Here is a 15947-nt window from a genome sequence, read left to right on the forward strand (position 1 = left end):
CCGGCCAGTGTGGAGAGGGCCCTACAGGCTCTGGCTGAGCGGTTGCCGGAGGAGGAGAAGGCTACAGCCGGCCGCGTGGGCTGGATGTTCCTCAAGGCCTTGAGTTTCAACACGGAAAATGGGCTTAATGAAATGGCCCAGGTGCCAAACCAGGTGTCCCGGTTGGAAGCGCTGGAAGCCCGGGTCCACCTGTTAGAACAGGGGCCCCAAGGTGGAGACTTGGAGGCAGAGGCGGAGGAAGCGAGTGGAGACAATGTAGCTCCCAACCCACAAGCCTGGCCAATCTTGAAGCAAAGGGTAAAACATGAGCAACCTTTGGGCCCCGGGGGCGTTGCTGCCAGCAACCCAGCTGTGACTGAGTTCACAACCTACACCCCATACACTCCCACTGAGTTGCAGGAGCTGGGGAGGCAGTACAGACAGTGCCCTGGAGAGCCGGTCTTGGCTTGGCTATTACGTTTATGGAATGAGGGAGCAGACAACATTCTCTGCTCCCCAGGCGAGATGGAAAAGCTAGCCTTCGTGACAGTGCATCCGTCCCTGCGACAAAGGTTACAAAACTGCCATAAGTTGGCCAACAACCAGGGCAACCATTCTCTAATGCAGTGGCTCACTGCTGCGGTATGCACAGTATGGGGACAGGCTGGCGAGCTGCCAGACACTGTGAGTCAATGGCAGTCATATATAGAACTTACGCAAATAATCCGTGAAATGGGTATGAGACATGCTATTTTTAACCTCAACATGCAGGGCCCAGATGACGAGCTTTTTACTGCCAGCATGAGAGATCTGGTTTTAGATACTGCACCTGCGAGTGCTTTTGGATCCTTGATTGCTATTCTTACAACGTATGTAGGGTGACGGATCCATGAAATTACAACTGCCATGGCCACCCTAGGGAATGTAGAAAGCCGGAGGCAAAGGAAGTTAAGACAGGAGGTCCGCGCAGTTGAGACCTAGAAGCCCAAACCAAAGGTAAAGGGGCGAGATCGCGGGCCTCAGAGAGTAACATGCGCACAGATGTGGCGTGATCTCGTGGCAGCAGGGGTTGATAGGAAGAAAATAGACTGACAACCCAATGCACTCCTGCTGGAACTTTGGAAACAGTTGCGTCCGGAACAACAATTCCGGAGAAGCATAAAGGAGGAGTCTGGGAAAGGGCGACCCGTGTCCCTCCAGGACTTCATGCAGCCGCTTGAGGCTGACTCCTTTCAGCTTGATTAGGGGTGGGGCCAAGGTATCCAGTCAGAGGGGACGAGCAGGGACCGGAGGCCCAACGTGGAACTGTCCATACATTGGTCCCCTTCGAATGTACAGAGGGTTTTGGCTCTAGTTGACACTGGCGCCGACTGCAGTCTCGTTTATGGGGACCCAGAACTATTCCCTGGACCAGCAATCTGCATTGATGGCTACAGGGGAAAAACTGTGACTGTGAAAGCCGTTTCCTTACCACTAGGTATAGGAAGGCTTCCTCCTCGTACCTACAAGGTTTATGTCTCCCCCGTTCCAGAGTATATTCTAGGGGTGGACGTGCTACATGGCCTCAGCTTACAGACGTCGGTAGGAGAGTTCCGTCTCCGGATCCGGGTGGTGAAAGGGGTGACACGCGGGCATGCTCACCACCCTCCTCAAGTGTTGCCACAGCCCTGGCGCGTGGTTACAGTGCGACAGTACCGCCTGCCAGGAGGACAGGAGGAGATTGGTCGTACAATATTGGAATCGGAGAAGGCACATATTGTGAGGCAACGCACAGTCCCTTTAACTCCCCAGTATGGCCTATCAAGAAGCCAGATGGGACCTGGCGAATGACTGTGGACTGTAGGGAGTTAAATAAGGTGACGCCACCCTTGCACGCTGCAGTGCCTTCAATTCATGATTTAATGGATCGTCTGACTGTCCGCCTGGGGACATATCACTATGTAGTGGACTTGGCCAATGCTTTTTTCTCCATTGACATTGCACCCGAGTGTCAAGAGCAGTTTGCTTTTACTTGGGATGGGAGGCAGTGGACTTTTCAAGTCCTTCCGCAAAGATACTTGCACATCCCCACTATCTGCCATGGGTTCGTGGCCCAGGATTTGGCACGGTGGGATCGCCCATCCTCTGTGACCTTGTTTCATTATGTAGATGACATTCTGTTAACCTCAGATTCTCTTTCGGATTTAGAGCAAGCAGCTCCCTCTCTTCTCCGCCACCTGAAGTCAAACGGCTGGGCCGTGAATGAGGAAAAGGTCCAAGGCTCTGGCTTATCCGTCAAGATTTTGGGTGTTGTGTGGTCGGGTAAGACAAAGGTTATACCTGAGGCAATCATTGATAAGATACAAGCCTTTCCCCGGCCGACCAAGGTCTCTCAACTGCAGACATATTTGGGTCTGCTAGGATATTGGCGGGCGTTTGTACCCCATTTAGCACAAATGGCGCAGCGAGCAGGGTCCCCCGCACGACAGTAGTTACGTTTCTGCTGACATTTTACTCATTTTAAAAAGCATAGCTGTGGGCCGGCCCGGTGGCTCAGGCAGTTAGAGCTCCATGCTCCTAACTCTGAAGGCTGCCGGTTCGATTCCCACATGGGCCAGTGGTTTCTCAACCACAAGGCTGCCAGTTCAATTCATCGAGTCCCGCAAGGAATGGTGGGCAGCACCCCCTGCAACTACGATTGAACATGGCACCTTGAGCTGAGCTGTCGCTGAGCTCCCGGATGGCTCAGTTGGTTGGAGCACGTCCTCTCAACCACAAAGTTGCCGGTTCCACTCCTGCAGGGGATGGTGGGCTGTGACCCTGCAACTAGCAACAGCAACTGGACCTGGAGCTGAGTTGCGCCCTCCACAACTAAGACTGAAAGGACAACAACTTGACTTGGAAAAAAGTCCTGGAAGTACACACTGTTCCCCAATAAAGTCCTATTCCTCTTCCCCAATAAAATCTTTAAAAAAAAAAAAAAAAAGCATGGCTGTGAATGTCCTAAGAAACTGACGTTAGGCAATTAGTTTCCCAATCTTTAAAATGGCATGACAATAAAAGCCTTCACCTGCTAAACCTGTTGCAAATATTAAACTAGATTTCTGTACCATTGGCACAGAGCAAATTATCAACAATTTGCTATTGCGTGATGCAACATAATGGCTCTTTCAGAATTAAAACTACTACTCTGCCACATAATGAAAAGCCACAAGATAGTAAAAACAAATCCATCAATCACATCTTGACCTGAATCAAGCATCGGGTGTTCCCTGCAAGGAGGACTGGTAACAGGAAGTCTCCCAGCTCAGAATCTCAGTATCTTACCACCTTGCCCCCATTCTTTGAGAGTCTGGCAGCTACAGCTGTACTCACTTTCCAATCATTCCAGGTGTTTCCTTACTGTTGGTTGTTTCCCCTTTGCCTGAAGCTCCTCTACTCTAAAACCTAACATTAAAAAACCAAACAATTTTATATATGCACCCTTATATTCACAGCAATCATTTATAATAGCCAAGACATGGAAACAACCTAACTGTCCATTGACAGATGAATGGTTAAAGAAGTTGTGACTGATACACACATATACCACACACACACACACACACACACACTGAAATATTCAGGTATAAAAAAAAATCCTGTCCATTGACAGATGAATGGTTCAAGAAGTTGTGATTGATACACACACATACACACAAAATGAAATAATCAGGTATAAAAAAAGAAAATCCTGCCATTTGCAACAATATGGATGGACTTTGAGCACATATGCTAAGTGAAATGAGTCAGACAAAAAAGACAAATACTATATGATCTCACTTACGTGTGGAATCTAAAAAAAAAAGCAAACGAAGCAAACAAACAACAACAACAACAAAGAACTCACAAAGAGATCACATTTATGGCTACCAGAGGCAGAGGGTAGAAAAATTCAATGAAGGTGGTCAAAAGGTACAAACTTCCAGTTAAGACAATTAAGAACTGGGGCTATAATTGTTCAACATAATAACTATAGTTAACATTGCTGCATGGTGTAACTAAAGTTGATAAGAGAGTAAGTCCTAAGAGTTCTCATCACATGGAAAAAAACATTTTCTTCTTTTTTTTTTTTTGGTATTATATGAGATAATGGATGCAAACTAAAATTATTGTAGTAATCATTTCACAATAATATGTAAGTCAAGTCATTATGCTGTACACCTTAAATTTACACAGTACTATATGTCAATTACACTTCAATAAAACTGGGGAAAAAACATTTTTAACAACTTCCTTCAATCCTCCTAAACAACCAGCTAAAAATTCTTTCTCCGGTGCCAGTGACTTTTTAGGTAACTTTTAAAAATTACATAAACAGGGGGAGGCCAGTTAGCTCAGTTGGTTAGAGTGCAGTGCTCTTAACACGGTTGCTAGTTCAATCCCCACATGGGCCACTGTGAGCTGCACCCGCCACAACTAGATTGAAACAACTACTTGACTTGGAGCTGATGGGTCCTGAAAAAACACACTTAGAATAAATAAAAGTTTACAAAAGAAAAACATGTCACATTCCTTCTTTTAAAAAAATAACATAAAAAAGTTTGTAATTATTAATTATAAAACTATGCCTGAGGAAAGTAAAAATTCAAACAGTAAAAAGAGAAAAAGAAAAGCCTTCCATCTTCATGTAACAGATTCATTAGTCCTCCTCCTCAGTTACCACTGTTAGACTTCTTATGAATAATTCTATACAGATATAACCATGCACACGTGTGTGTGTGTGTGTGTGTGTGTGTGTGTGTGTGTGTATATATATATATATATATATATATATATATATATATATATATACACACACGTACATTTTTTTAACACACACATTCATACAATTCTGTAGTATGTGTGGATATCTTGCTTTTCTCAATTCCCTACCTTGGAACTCTTTTAAGATCAATACATTCTTTTGTAAGTACTGCATAGCATTCTACAAAATGAATAGGCCATCACTTAACTGGGGAAATCCCCCATCTTTGTATATTTAGGTCATTTATGATTTTTTGTTGTTACACATAATGATGCAACAAACAACCTTATACATACACTTCGGTAGGTAAGAATATAATCCATAAAATAAATTTTTAGAAATGAAATTGCCCAATCAAAGGGTTTATAAATGTCTAATCTTGACAACTACTGTCATATTTCCCAATACGAAAGTTTCAGAGATTTTGACCCTTTATGCTTCCATCACCACTCCTTCACCAGCACTTGATGTTCAGTTTATAGTCACCAATCTCACCAGTAAAATATGGTTTCTTATTGCTATTACAATTTATATGTCTTTCCTTATAAGTTAGGTCTAGTGTTTTTGGTTGGCCATTTGTATATCGCTTTCCATTTTACCACCAACTTCTGGGTCATTATCTCTCTTGCTCTTTGAAAGGTTATCAATGCCCTTGTCTCCAAGACCAAGGACCTCACTTTCTCGAATCATCAAGAGCACCATCTTGGCAACATCTGACACTAACAACCCCCTCCTTCAGGAAACACTTCTCCTTTCCCTGCCATGACTTGTGCTGTGCTGGTTATCCATGAGGTACAAGCAATCTTCTCCCTAGAATCCTAAAGAGGAGCATATCCCAGTGTCCAATCCCTGGCTCCCTTTTCTTCTCACTTTAACAGCCTTAAACTGTCTTCTATGTGCAAAAGAGTTCCAAATGTCATCCCCAGATCACCTAAGACCTAAACCCAGGTGTCTATCTACTGAAGACCAGCAAAGAGATGGATGTATGTCCTTCCCACACTTCAAATAACAAATAGGATCACACCCGGGCAGCACTCACTCTGTGCCAGACACCGTACTTGTACTTGACATTTACTGTATCGCATGTAACTTTACATATCCAAGAGAGAACACACCAATCTCACTGTTCAAGTTCCCAAACTCTTCCACCTCCTTGATCATCAAACCTCAGTTAATGACTCTGTGTTCCTTCCCTTCCCCCTCCTTCCCACCCAACGAGCTACTAAATCCTGTCAATTCTGCCAATAAACTGTCTTGGTCTATATATCTAGGATTCCTCTTTCCACCTCTGGCCCAGACCGCTGCTTCCTTACCTTTTGCCACAATCCTGATGCCACCACCAGAGTTCTCTGCTAAGAGCACAAATATCATCACTTCAATCTACCTCCTCAAAGCACAGGGCTTTTGGACATGGTTCCCGCCATCCCTCCATAAGCATGAGTCCCAGGCCTGTACAAGCAAGGCACAGTGCTTGCAGCACCCCTTCCAGCTAGCCCAATATTTTGCGAGAGTTCTGCCAGCATGTAGGCCCTTCGTCACCAGACAGTGGGCTCCTAGAAGACACTCATCAGACCTCATTCACCTTGTCCGCCAGAGAGCACTCAGCACAATGCTGTGCATTTGGTAGGCACTCAATAAATGTTTTCTCATGTTACCTGATACAGTCTTCTAGCATGTGCTCATATTATTCCAAAGAAGAAAAAGAATGTCTAAATATGTATGTAAATCCAGAACAAAGAAAAATCTTTTTAAATCACCTAAACGACTTCAGAGTCTGTCTTCTATGACTGAATATATAGGGAAACATACATATTCTCTCAGAACTTACAGAAAGGTCAAACTTCTTCCCGAAAAAGCTTAAAAATAACTTGAAAATCACAAAAGTACTGATTTCCAATAGTTCAAAACCAAAATAAAATTCCCTGTCTGCAAACAAAAAAACAGCTTTAGATGAGTCAAAGAATGATCTGGCAATCTTTTGATTTTATGATCTTCTGATGCCCGGATCAGCTGTCAGAACCACCAAACAATGACCTCTACAAGTTAGTATGATGAAAGGGGAAAGACCGATGGTTAAGTCAAATGTCCAACAAGTTGACAGAAAGCCAACAGAAACAAAATGGCATTGTGTGAACTGTGCCTATCAATGTGGAGGACACATCCATTTAGGTCTACTTTATTCTTTAAAGTTAACCCAATTTTAAAAGTAACTTCTAAAGCATCTTTCTAAATTGATTATGAAGAGGTCATTGAAAAGCCCAGATTATTTTTCAGTGAATTAAGAGTCAAATCATTCTGAAAAGCATTAATTTGTAGAAATATAGAGGATGAAATTCTAAATGTTTTTATAACTCTCCCCCTCTATTAACGTCATCATATTTCAAACATGTGTACTTAAGTGTCCTTGTTTTCCTTCCCCCCAGAAGTCAAAACTCTGTTAAAGTTTTCCCACCTACTCTTTAACCTGAAGTTAAGAACTGCTAAATTAATCATTACAAACTAGGGTTCACATTCAGGGAATCGAAATCATCTCTTATTAAGAGATTTTTTAAAAAGGAACATTGTTAATACTTAAAGAACTTCTGAGTTATCATAACTGAGGGTAGTTTGCCTGACAGCTCTAGGGCCCCATGACCACTCTCAGGCCCCACCTGAAGGATTTTACACATTTATGAAAGTGATCCCTTGACATTTTTAAAAAGGGGTAGAAGCAAACCTCCTCAAGTTGATGGAATGGGGAAGAGTTTATAGGAATCTTCTCCGTGGCCTCTTGAACTCTTTAGCCCCATGGTCCCCACCAGGGAAGCGTGAAAGGGACAGCAAAGCATAAAGTGCTCTAGGCCCCCAGAGACCACAGTCAGGGCCCAGTGGGCCAGAGACCGACCCGTGACACATACGTCCAGGCTGGCCTTGGAGGAAAGTTGGAGACCAACTTCCTCCGGGTGGGGGTGCGTCGGGAGATGGCCTGCACCGCCCCCCCACTCACCTGCGATTCATAGGCCGGACCCTCACGGCCACCTTGACCGATGCCATTGCTCATCCCGGCCGGGCCCGCGCGGGGCCCCACCTGCTCAGGTCCCAGCGACCACCAGCGACTCCCGAGACTCAGCCCGCGGCTCCCTCCCACTTCCCTCCTCGCCCCCACCCCTCCGCTCCTCGCTGGACCTGACGTCCCGCGGCGGCCCCACCTGCCAGGCCACTGAGCATGCCCAGAGCGGCTCAGACCCGCGTGATCCGCGCGCCGGGCTTGGCAGCTGCCGAGAAGCGCCGAGAGGCGGGGCCGGCTGCCTGGGCGCCGCCGCCTGAAGTCGCGAAGTTGGGAAGGTCCCGCTGCGGGCAGTGACCTGGAAGTCACCGAAGGCGTTTGGAGCTGAGTGACTTCAGGGAAGCTGGAACCCAACCTCATGCCAGGAGTGGAGGGCGGGGGAGGGGGGGCCGGCAAGGTCCCAGTAATTTAGGGCCAGAGCAAAGACCACAGTCCTGTGGGACAAATTACTAAAAACACAGTGTTTCAGGCCTTTAACAAGTACCTGGCTTTACCCCACAATGCAGGAGTTAGCTCATCCAATTTAGAGAGCAAGAAACTGAGGCACAGATGATCACGGTTTGTTAGTGGGGAACTCCTCTAGGGCCTTCTCCACTACTCTAAGGCTGTCCGACTGTGTTTTGGACCCTTCAATTCAGGGATACCAAGAAATGAAAATAAAGAGAATACCAAATGTTTTAAATGTGGGCAAAAACATGTATGGGCTGAAATCAGACCTTAATTGGACTTTTTTGGACTTACAGTTTAGTTTTAATCATAAATGATTAGGGGTGGGGACCACCCTCTCTTTAAGGATTAGATTAGGGCCTCTAGGATAAGTGAGGTCCTACTCAGCCTCTTAGAGGGAGCCCCCTCTCCTCTCCCAGAGGATGTAAATTCAGTCATGCATGCAATCGCGGGTTTGTTCACACACACCCAAGAGCCCACCTGTGAGCCAGAGGATTACCTACAGCCCATACTAACCAACGTATCAGCTCTGCCTTCCTCCTGCTGCCCCATTCGAGGCGCAAACAGCCCACTCCACCCCCGCCACAAGAACCCACATTTACTGCCCCGCAGCTGAAGTCCCACTGAATACATTGCTCCCCGCCCCACCGTTGAGATCCACTTGGGCCCCGCCCCCACGTCCCTAATAGGGCCACAAAGGGACGCTCTGCGCTCACTCCCTCCCGCTCACCGTGGCATACTACACCCGCAAGGGCACGCAGGAGCTGGCTGGAAGCGGCCCTAGTTCAAATGAAGGGGCAAGAACGGGTAAGGGGGGTGGGGGGGCTGCTACTCCAGGAAGCCAAGCTATAATGGAGGCTTCAAGGAGTAGAGGCTGAGCTCCTGGAGCCCTAGCTCCAACACTAGTTTTGGGAGTCCTCCACTCAGTTAGTAGGCGTCCCTGAGGCTTTTGCCTTACTGCAAATCAGGAACAACTCCATTGAGTTAATGCATTGAGATGATGCCTGCAAACGTGTAACCTACTCAGACAAGAAATCACTCTCTCATCAGCTTCCCTAGGGCCTCGCGGTTAGCCCAGAATCAGTGTCCTTGCTGGTGCAGTGCAGGGTGTGGATTTGACTACCCAGCTGCAGGAAAAGCCACAGCGCCAGATTAAAGTGCGGGCTGGGCACGCGCAGTAGCCGGCTGGGTGGAGACGCTGGGAACGAGCCGGCCTGGCGCCCACGTCGCCCAAATCAGGGGCGGGGCCCGCCTTATATGGGAGCTGCTTGGGGACAAACTGCGCGGGTCGCCCTCCCTACACACCCGTGAGCTCCCACCACCTTCCTGTGTCGGGCGCCTCAGCTCTCGGAACAACCGAGCGCCCTACGCCGTGCAGATCCAGCCCTATTCTTAAAGACAACAAATCAAACTTTGTAGTTCTAGTTTACCGATTAAAGGGATTTTTCTGTGTGTGGGCTTTTAGTGGTTGGTTATTGGGGAAGTTTAATTCATCCATTCGTTAATATATTTTCAGCAGTTTACACGTGCCTATAACCCCCCCCCCCCAACAGCGCACCTGGAGATTTTGAATGGGAAGGAGGCAGTAGGGCCTCAACTCACCCCAGGTGGGATGGAACATACTGTGTACACTTAGCCAGAGAATATTTCTAATGGAGAGTGAAAGAAGTTTTTGAAAGGGAAGATTTAATACTGGCTCATCTTTAATGTGCATACTTTCAAGCACTTTGCAAACTTTAATGCTTACAGGAATCACCTGGGGATTCTGGTTTGGCAGATCTGGGATGAAGTCTGAGATGCTGCATTTCAAAGAGGTTCCTGGGCTTGTGGATGCTGCAGGTCTGCGACCCACACTTGGGACAGGCACGGGGTTAGTGATCTCTAAACAGTGTGGGAGCTTTGAAATACTAGCAGTGAAAAATACTCATGGGTCTCAATCCAGAGTCCGAGGGTCAGTGAATAGTATTCAGGGGTTCGTATCAATTATGTATCCTGGCCTAAAAGCCCAAAATTTAGCGACTTAAAACACCCACCATTTATTACTTCTCACGGTTCTGTGGGTTGCTGGTCTAACCTGAGCTAACAACTTTTGAGGCTAGAGGCTGGAGACTGGACCCAATTAGCCTGTGCCGCTTTTTTTCATCCTCAGAAAGCTTAGAGCAGTTTTCTTTGTTTGGCAAGGTAGCCTTCTGGGACGGCAAACGCAATGACTGTTGGAGTCCAGTTTGCTCATGTCCCATTAGCCAAAGGCAGCAAGTTTAGCATCAGGGTGAGAGATGTCGCCCACTTGGAGGGGGTACTCTTGGGAGCCACTAAAGTTAAAAATCTACCACAAGGTCCATGAACTTAGATGAGGAAAAAAAAAATACATCTATAATAGGCTCTAAGTAAAATATATTAATTTTAGTAATATCAGAGGTCTTGACACCTTTAGAAATCACAGATATTTTTGTGTTAAATTAGTATTGCTTCAGCTTCCTCGGATTGAATTTTTCATTAATTATTACTTTGAAATTGGGGTAGTCATTAGACTGACACTAAATGTTATTTTGTTATTTAATATAGTCATATGTTACTGTATCACAAATTTATTTTTCTTATATCTTGATAACTGTATTTCATTATAACTGATTTTCTTTTTAAGCCTACGTATTTTATTTTATGCATTTTAAAATGTTATTCTGGAAATGTTGCTTTCACCAAACAACCAAAAGTGTCCGTGGCACAAAAAAGTTTAAGAACCCATATTTTAGAAATTTTTTTGGATAAGTAAATAGCATATCTATTTTTCAACAAAAATGTTGATTAGTGATGGAAAGAAAAAAAGATTCTGAGGCATGGGTTAAAACCTTAATGGTATTAAATGAGACTGGAGTATTAATCCAGTCACCAATAAGGTGTGTGTGTATTATTTTTATTTTGTTTGCTTGTTTTGATGTAGTTTATTTGGGCCTTCATTTATTTTAGAATTCTTCTTTTTCTAATGTTTAGTCATCCCATTACTTCCAAATAGTTGTGATTTAAACTCCCTCAGTCTTAGCTTCTTCATTTCAAAGTAACATAGCACTGAAATAAAATGTTCACATCACCTCTAGATTTTTTTTTTTTTTAATATTGGAGAATATTAGGGAATATTGGAGAACAGCGTGTTTTTCCAGGACCCATCAGCTCCATGTCAAGTCATTGTTTTCAATCTAGTTATGGAGGGCGCAGCTCAGCTCCAGGTCAAATCGTTGTTTTCAATCTAGTTGTGGAGGGCACAGCTCACGGGCCCATGTGGGGAACAAACTGGCAACTTGGTGTTATGAGCACCGTGCTCCATGCACTGATCCAACTGGCCGCCCACCTCAAGATATTTGAATCAGATTCACCAAGAGCCAATGATTTAATCAATGGTGCCTAAGTAATGGAGCCTCCATAAAGAACCCTAACTGAAGGGGTTTGGAGAGCTTCTGAGCTGGATGAACATGTGGAGGTACAGAGAGGGTGGTTGGTGTGCCTGGAGAGGGCACGGAAGCTCCGAGCCCCTTCCCACATGGGCATACCTTGCCCTAGCATCTCTCCCATCTGGCCATTCCTGAGTTGTATCTTTTGTAGTAAGCAAACTGTTTCCTTGAGTTCTATGAACCATGCTAACAAATTATTGAACCCAAGGAAGGGTTCTGGGAACCTCCAATTTATAGACTGTCAGTCAGAAGCACAGGTGACAACTTGAACTTGCTATTGGCATCTGAAGAGGGGGCAAATTGCGTAGGACTGAACCCTTAACCTGTGGTATTTAACACTATTTCTAGGTAGGTAGTGTCAGAATTCAGTTAAATTGTAGGACAACCAGCTGATGTTGGAGAATTGATGGATGTGGGGAAAAACACCCACACATTTGGTGACCAGAAGTGAAGTATTCTGTGCATAACTTTCAAGGCTACCGGGAAAAATTGAACTTCCACCTCCACGTCAAGTACTCCAAGCCACCCTTACACTATAACAACAGCATCATCAGGAGAGAGTGGCACAGCCTGATCTCGGAAAAGAAAACAGGAAAAAGAAGATCCAAAGTGTATGTGAGGAATATTCTTGATCATGCACTCAAAGCCAAGATTGACTCTCCTCGTCCAGGAGGAAGACAACCCAGAGGCTACTTGTGGGGCTGATGGTGTCTGAACTAAAAGACCATCTTTTGAGAAACCTACAGGGCGTAGAAAAGAAGAAAATTGAACATGGATTATGTTTCTGGATTGTTTCAAAATTGCTGGATCTCATTTGCCAAGTACTGGAAACCAGTTGGAGGAAACATAACCTTCATCCCTGGGTTCTCCACTTTGATAGGCAGGCCACTGTTGCTGAATATGCAGTCTTCCACATCAGGACCAGGATTTTGGAAGCTACTAACAGTTTGTTTTTATCTCTGTCTCCTGTTCCAGAGAACTCAAGAAGACCACCTTTCTGCTGCCATTCCTCTAGACTCCATTCTTTGATTCAGATGAGCTAGTGGTAGAATCTAGTGCTTGACAAGGATTGTGCTGAATGGAGTGTTAAACCATTGGGTTTATTCCCGCTCCGTGCTCCAACACACTTCAGGGAAACGTTCCGTTCTCACCAATAATGGTGACCCAATCATGCTCTGACCTCTAAGAAGAATGGGATGTGGGGCTGTTGGCAGCTCATGTCATTTTAAAGATATACAATTTAGACAGTGCTGGAATCATGGGGAAGAGATGCTCTATTTCTGTTGGGACGCTGCTGGGATATGACGTCATCCTGTGGCTGTTGGTGGCCACCTTGCTTTCATAAAGGGAAAGACCACCTGACAATGACGCCAGCACAGAGGGAAGGAGGCAAAGCCAACAGGTCAGGGATGATGATTCCTGTTGACATCATCGAGCGCCCAGGAAGGAGAATCTCTCACAGAAGCCTCCGTGGACTTCCTGTAATATCTCATTGGCCAAAACTGGGTCATGAGTCCTTGCCTCATCCAATCACTAGCATGGGGTTGGTAGAGGGGACTGGTTGCCATAACCAGTTTGGACCAACTGTGATTCCTTCAAATTGAGCATCCACAGGAAGAAGGCAGCATGTGTGCTATGTGAGCAAGCAACATCATCCTGCCACAAAGGAGAAATGGACAAGGGAGCTGAGGGTTCAAAGCCAAACAAACAGAAGACCAAGAGGGTACAACATGCAAAGGTGCAGAGTTGTGCCAATTAAATCCAAGTATTACATCACTACACGCTCCTAAAACTGGAGGATACAAAACAAGAGTACCCAATACATCTTTCTGAAGCAGGACATTTATTGAAAGGCTTGGAAAACCAAGTACTTTAATAAGAACCATCCCCTCACCACAGAGCAGGGGAGGGAAGAAGGGCCCCAGGAAAAAACAGTCCAGTCTCTGAAGTTTCACCCAACTGGGGGCTGAAGTGGTGGACCTGCAGTGACAGTGGTCCCTCCTCTTGTCTGACAGGGAGCTCCAGGCCATCCTCCAAGGAGGTGCTTCTGAAGGCCACAATGATGCCAGATGCCACGGCGATGCCAGATACCCTGGATGTGAATCCCATGCAGAGAACGCCACGGCACTTTGCACACCTCTATTGTCCACTGGACCAAGTCCTCTCGCCCACAGCTCCTTGCATACACCTTGTATATTTCTTGTACTGCTGCCACCTGCAGTTTGCATCCAGCCTCTGGCCGATCTCCCCCACCCCGTGGTCAGGCTCCCTGGACCTCAGTTTCATCCAGTTCAGCCTTTAAAATGCAGGGAGCCTGGCTTGACCTCCCTGGAGTCTTGTTCTAGCCCTGCTTTTGCCACCCAAAATCTAAAGGGGCTTTACCTGACTGTGTTTGCACTACCCCTTCTTGGGAGGCAGACAGAAGAGCTTTCTTAAAAAGTTCAAGCACCTCTTAGCCACCTGCTGCCAGCCCTGCTTGATTTCTTCTGGGTTTCCACTGCTGCTGGTGGTGCTGTGGCTGGAGAGAGAGTCCTCAGGGTGACATTGGGGGCCTGGGCTAAGGATGGCTGTGCTGGAACCAGGGCTGAGCTTGGGAGTGATGGTCTTGGATCCTGGTCTGTGCTCAGGAATGGCGGTCCTGAAGCCTGATCTGTGCTCAGTAGTGGCGGACCTGGAGCCTTGTCTGTGCACGAGAGTGGCGGTCCTGGAACTCCGGCTGGGCCCAGGAGTGGTGGTCCTGGAGCCACAGCTGGGCTCAGGAGTGGCGGTCTTGGATCCCATGCTAGATGGGGGTGGGGGGTGGTCCTGGACTCAGAAATGGAGGTGCTCTACTCTAGGATGGCTGTAGGACCGGCAGACTCTTGGGCCTTCTGCCCTGGCTCATTGTACATAGGCTGCTGCTCCGCCTGCTAGGAACCGGACCACTCGGATTGAACCTCCTGGACTGGGGAGGGACTGTGGCTCTGGAACTCAGGAGGATGGAAGGGCTTTGCCTTGATGGTGCGATACTGGAATGTTGTTTTTTTGTGCGTGAGATACGGTACGTGGCCATGATGTCATTGTATGTTTTGTTTGACAATGTGTCCTTGATGTCTTCCCAGTGAAAGCCCAGATTAACCATCTATTCTATTACCGAGGGGTCTATGACATCACTGGGTGGCTCAACATAAGGCTTCAGTTCTTCCTCTTGGCCCACGTTTAGCCAAGGATCTGGGATGATATCCTTCAGATTTTCTCTCTGCTCAGGGCTGAGGGTTAGCAGTTTTTTTAGGAAGTTTTCCACTTCATTGGATAGATAGGATGGCACCACATACTGCCCGCTGACTACCTTCTGCCGCAGCTCTCCCCAGTCCATTGCCTTGAAAGAGACGGTGTTGGTGAGCATCTCGTACAGCAGCACTCCTAGGCTCCAGATGTCCGCAGCGCAACCTTCATATGTTTGGCCCAGGAACAGTTCTGGGACTGCATACATGGGACTGCCACAAAATGTGCTGAGTTGATGGACATCGAAAGATGTGCCAAGTCCAAAGTCTGCAAGTTTAGCATTTATCTGAGTGTCTAACAGCACATTTTGTGTCTTCAGGTCCCGGTGAGCAACGCCCTTCTCGTGGCAGTAGTGCACTGCTGACACCAGCTGCCGGAAGACACCTCTGGCCGTGTCCTCCGACTTGCGGCCGTGGTCATGAAGGTAGTGCAGCATGTCCCCTCCAGGCATGAGCTCTATGACTAGGAAGAGGGATTCCATGGTGCTGATCACATGGAATAGTTGGACGATGTTAGGATGGTGCAAGTTTGCCATTCAGTGGACTTCTGGCAGGAGTGATCTGCGCATTCCATAGAAGACCCATTGGTCAATGATTTTCACAACCACCTTTGACTCTGTGAGTATGTGCTTGCCCAACACTACCTTAGCAAAGGTGCCCTTACCAATGGTTCCCTGGAGCTCATAATGGGCACTGGGGGGCTCCTGGTCAACAGGGATGTCTGTCAAGTCACGTGACATGGTGACCCGCTAACTACGCTCACTGACGATACTAACGATGCTCTCCAACTGTGTTCACAAACAATAACTGTACTAACTACGCTGACTATCAATATTACTAACTGTGCCAATAAACAGTAACTATGCTAACTACACTGACTAAATATACTAACTGTACTAACTGCTAACTAAAAAATTTAAAGAAAAACAGAAAAAATACTGAAAAAGAAAAAATAAGAAAACACAAAATTGAGAAAATTAAAATAAAAGAATGAGGATAAA

General features: G+C 46.3%; 1 protein-coding gene and 1 pseudogene across 7 annotated transcripts in view; both read right to left on the bottom strand.

The window, feature by feature from the left end:
* KIF16B (kinesin family member 16B) overlaps positions 1–7937 on the bottom strand; it is a 294883-nt gene extending 286946 nt beyond the window's left edge. For 5 of the 7 annotated variants that reach the window (XR_002136070.3, XR_016018232.1, XM_019714654.3 and 2 more), the window contains exon 1: positions 7731–7937. Coding sequence is in view for 5 of the 7 variants with exons in the window: in XM_019714654.3 (XP_019570213.3) it covers positions 7731–7777 (47 nt within the window). In the remaining 2 variants the exon portion in view is untranslated. The remainder of the gene's footprint in view (positions 1–7730) is intronic. The other 2 variants (XM_019714652.3, XM_019714649.3) reach the window with 2 other exon arrangements.
* A 6579-nt stretch (positions 7938–14516) lies between these two features.
* On the bottom strand, positions 14517–15686 carry LOC148756052 (MAP/microtubule affinity-regulating kinase 3 pseudogene; annotated as a pseudogene).
* Between the last annotated feature and the right edge of the window lie 261 nt (positions 15687–15947).

Source organism: Rhinolophus sinicus, chromosome 13 (genome assembly GCF_057876585.1).
Source record: "Rhinolophus sinicus isolate RSI-liver-muscle chromosome 13, RSI-T2T, whole genome shotgun sequence".
Lineage (NCBI taxonomy): Eukaryota > Metazoa > Chordata > Mammalia > Chiroptera > Rhinolophidae > Rhinolophus > Rhinolophus sinicus.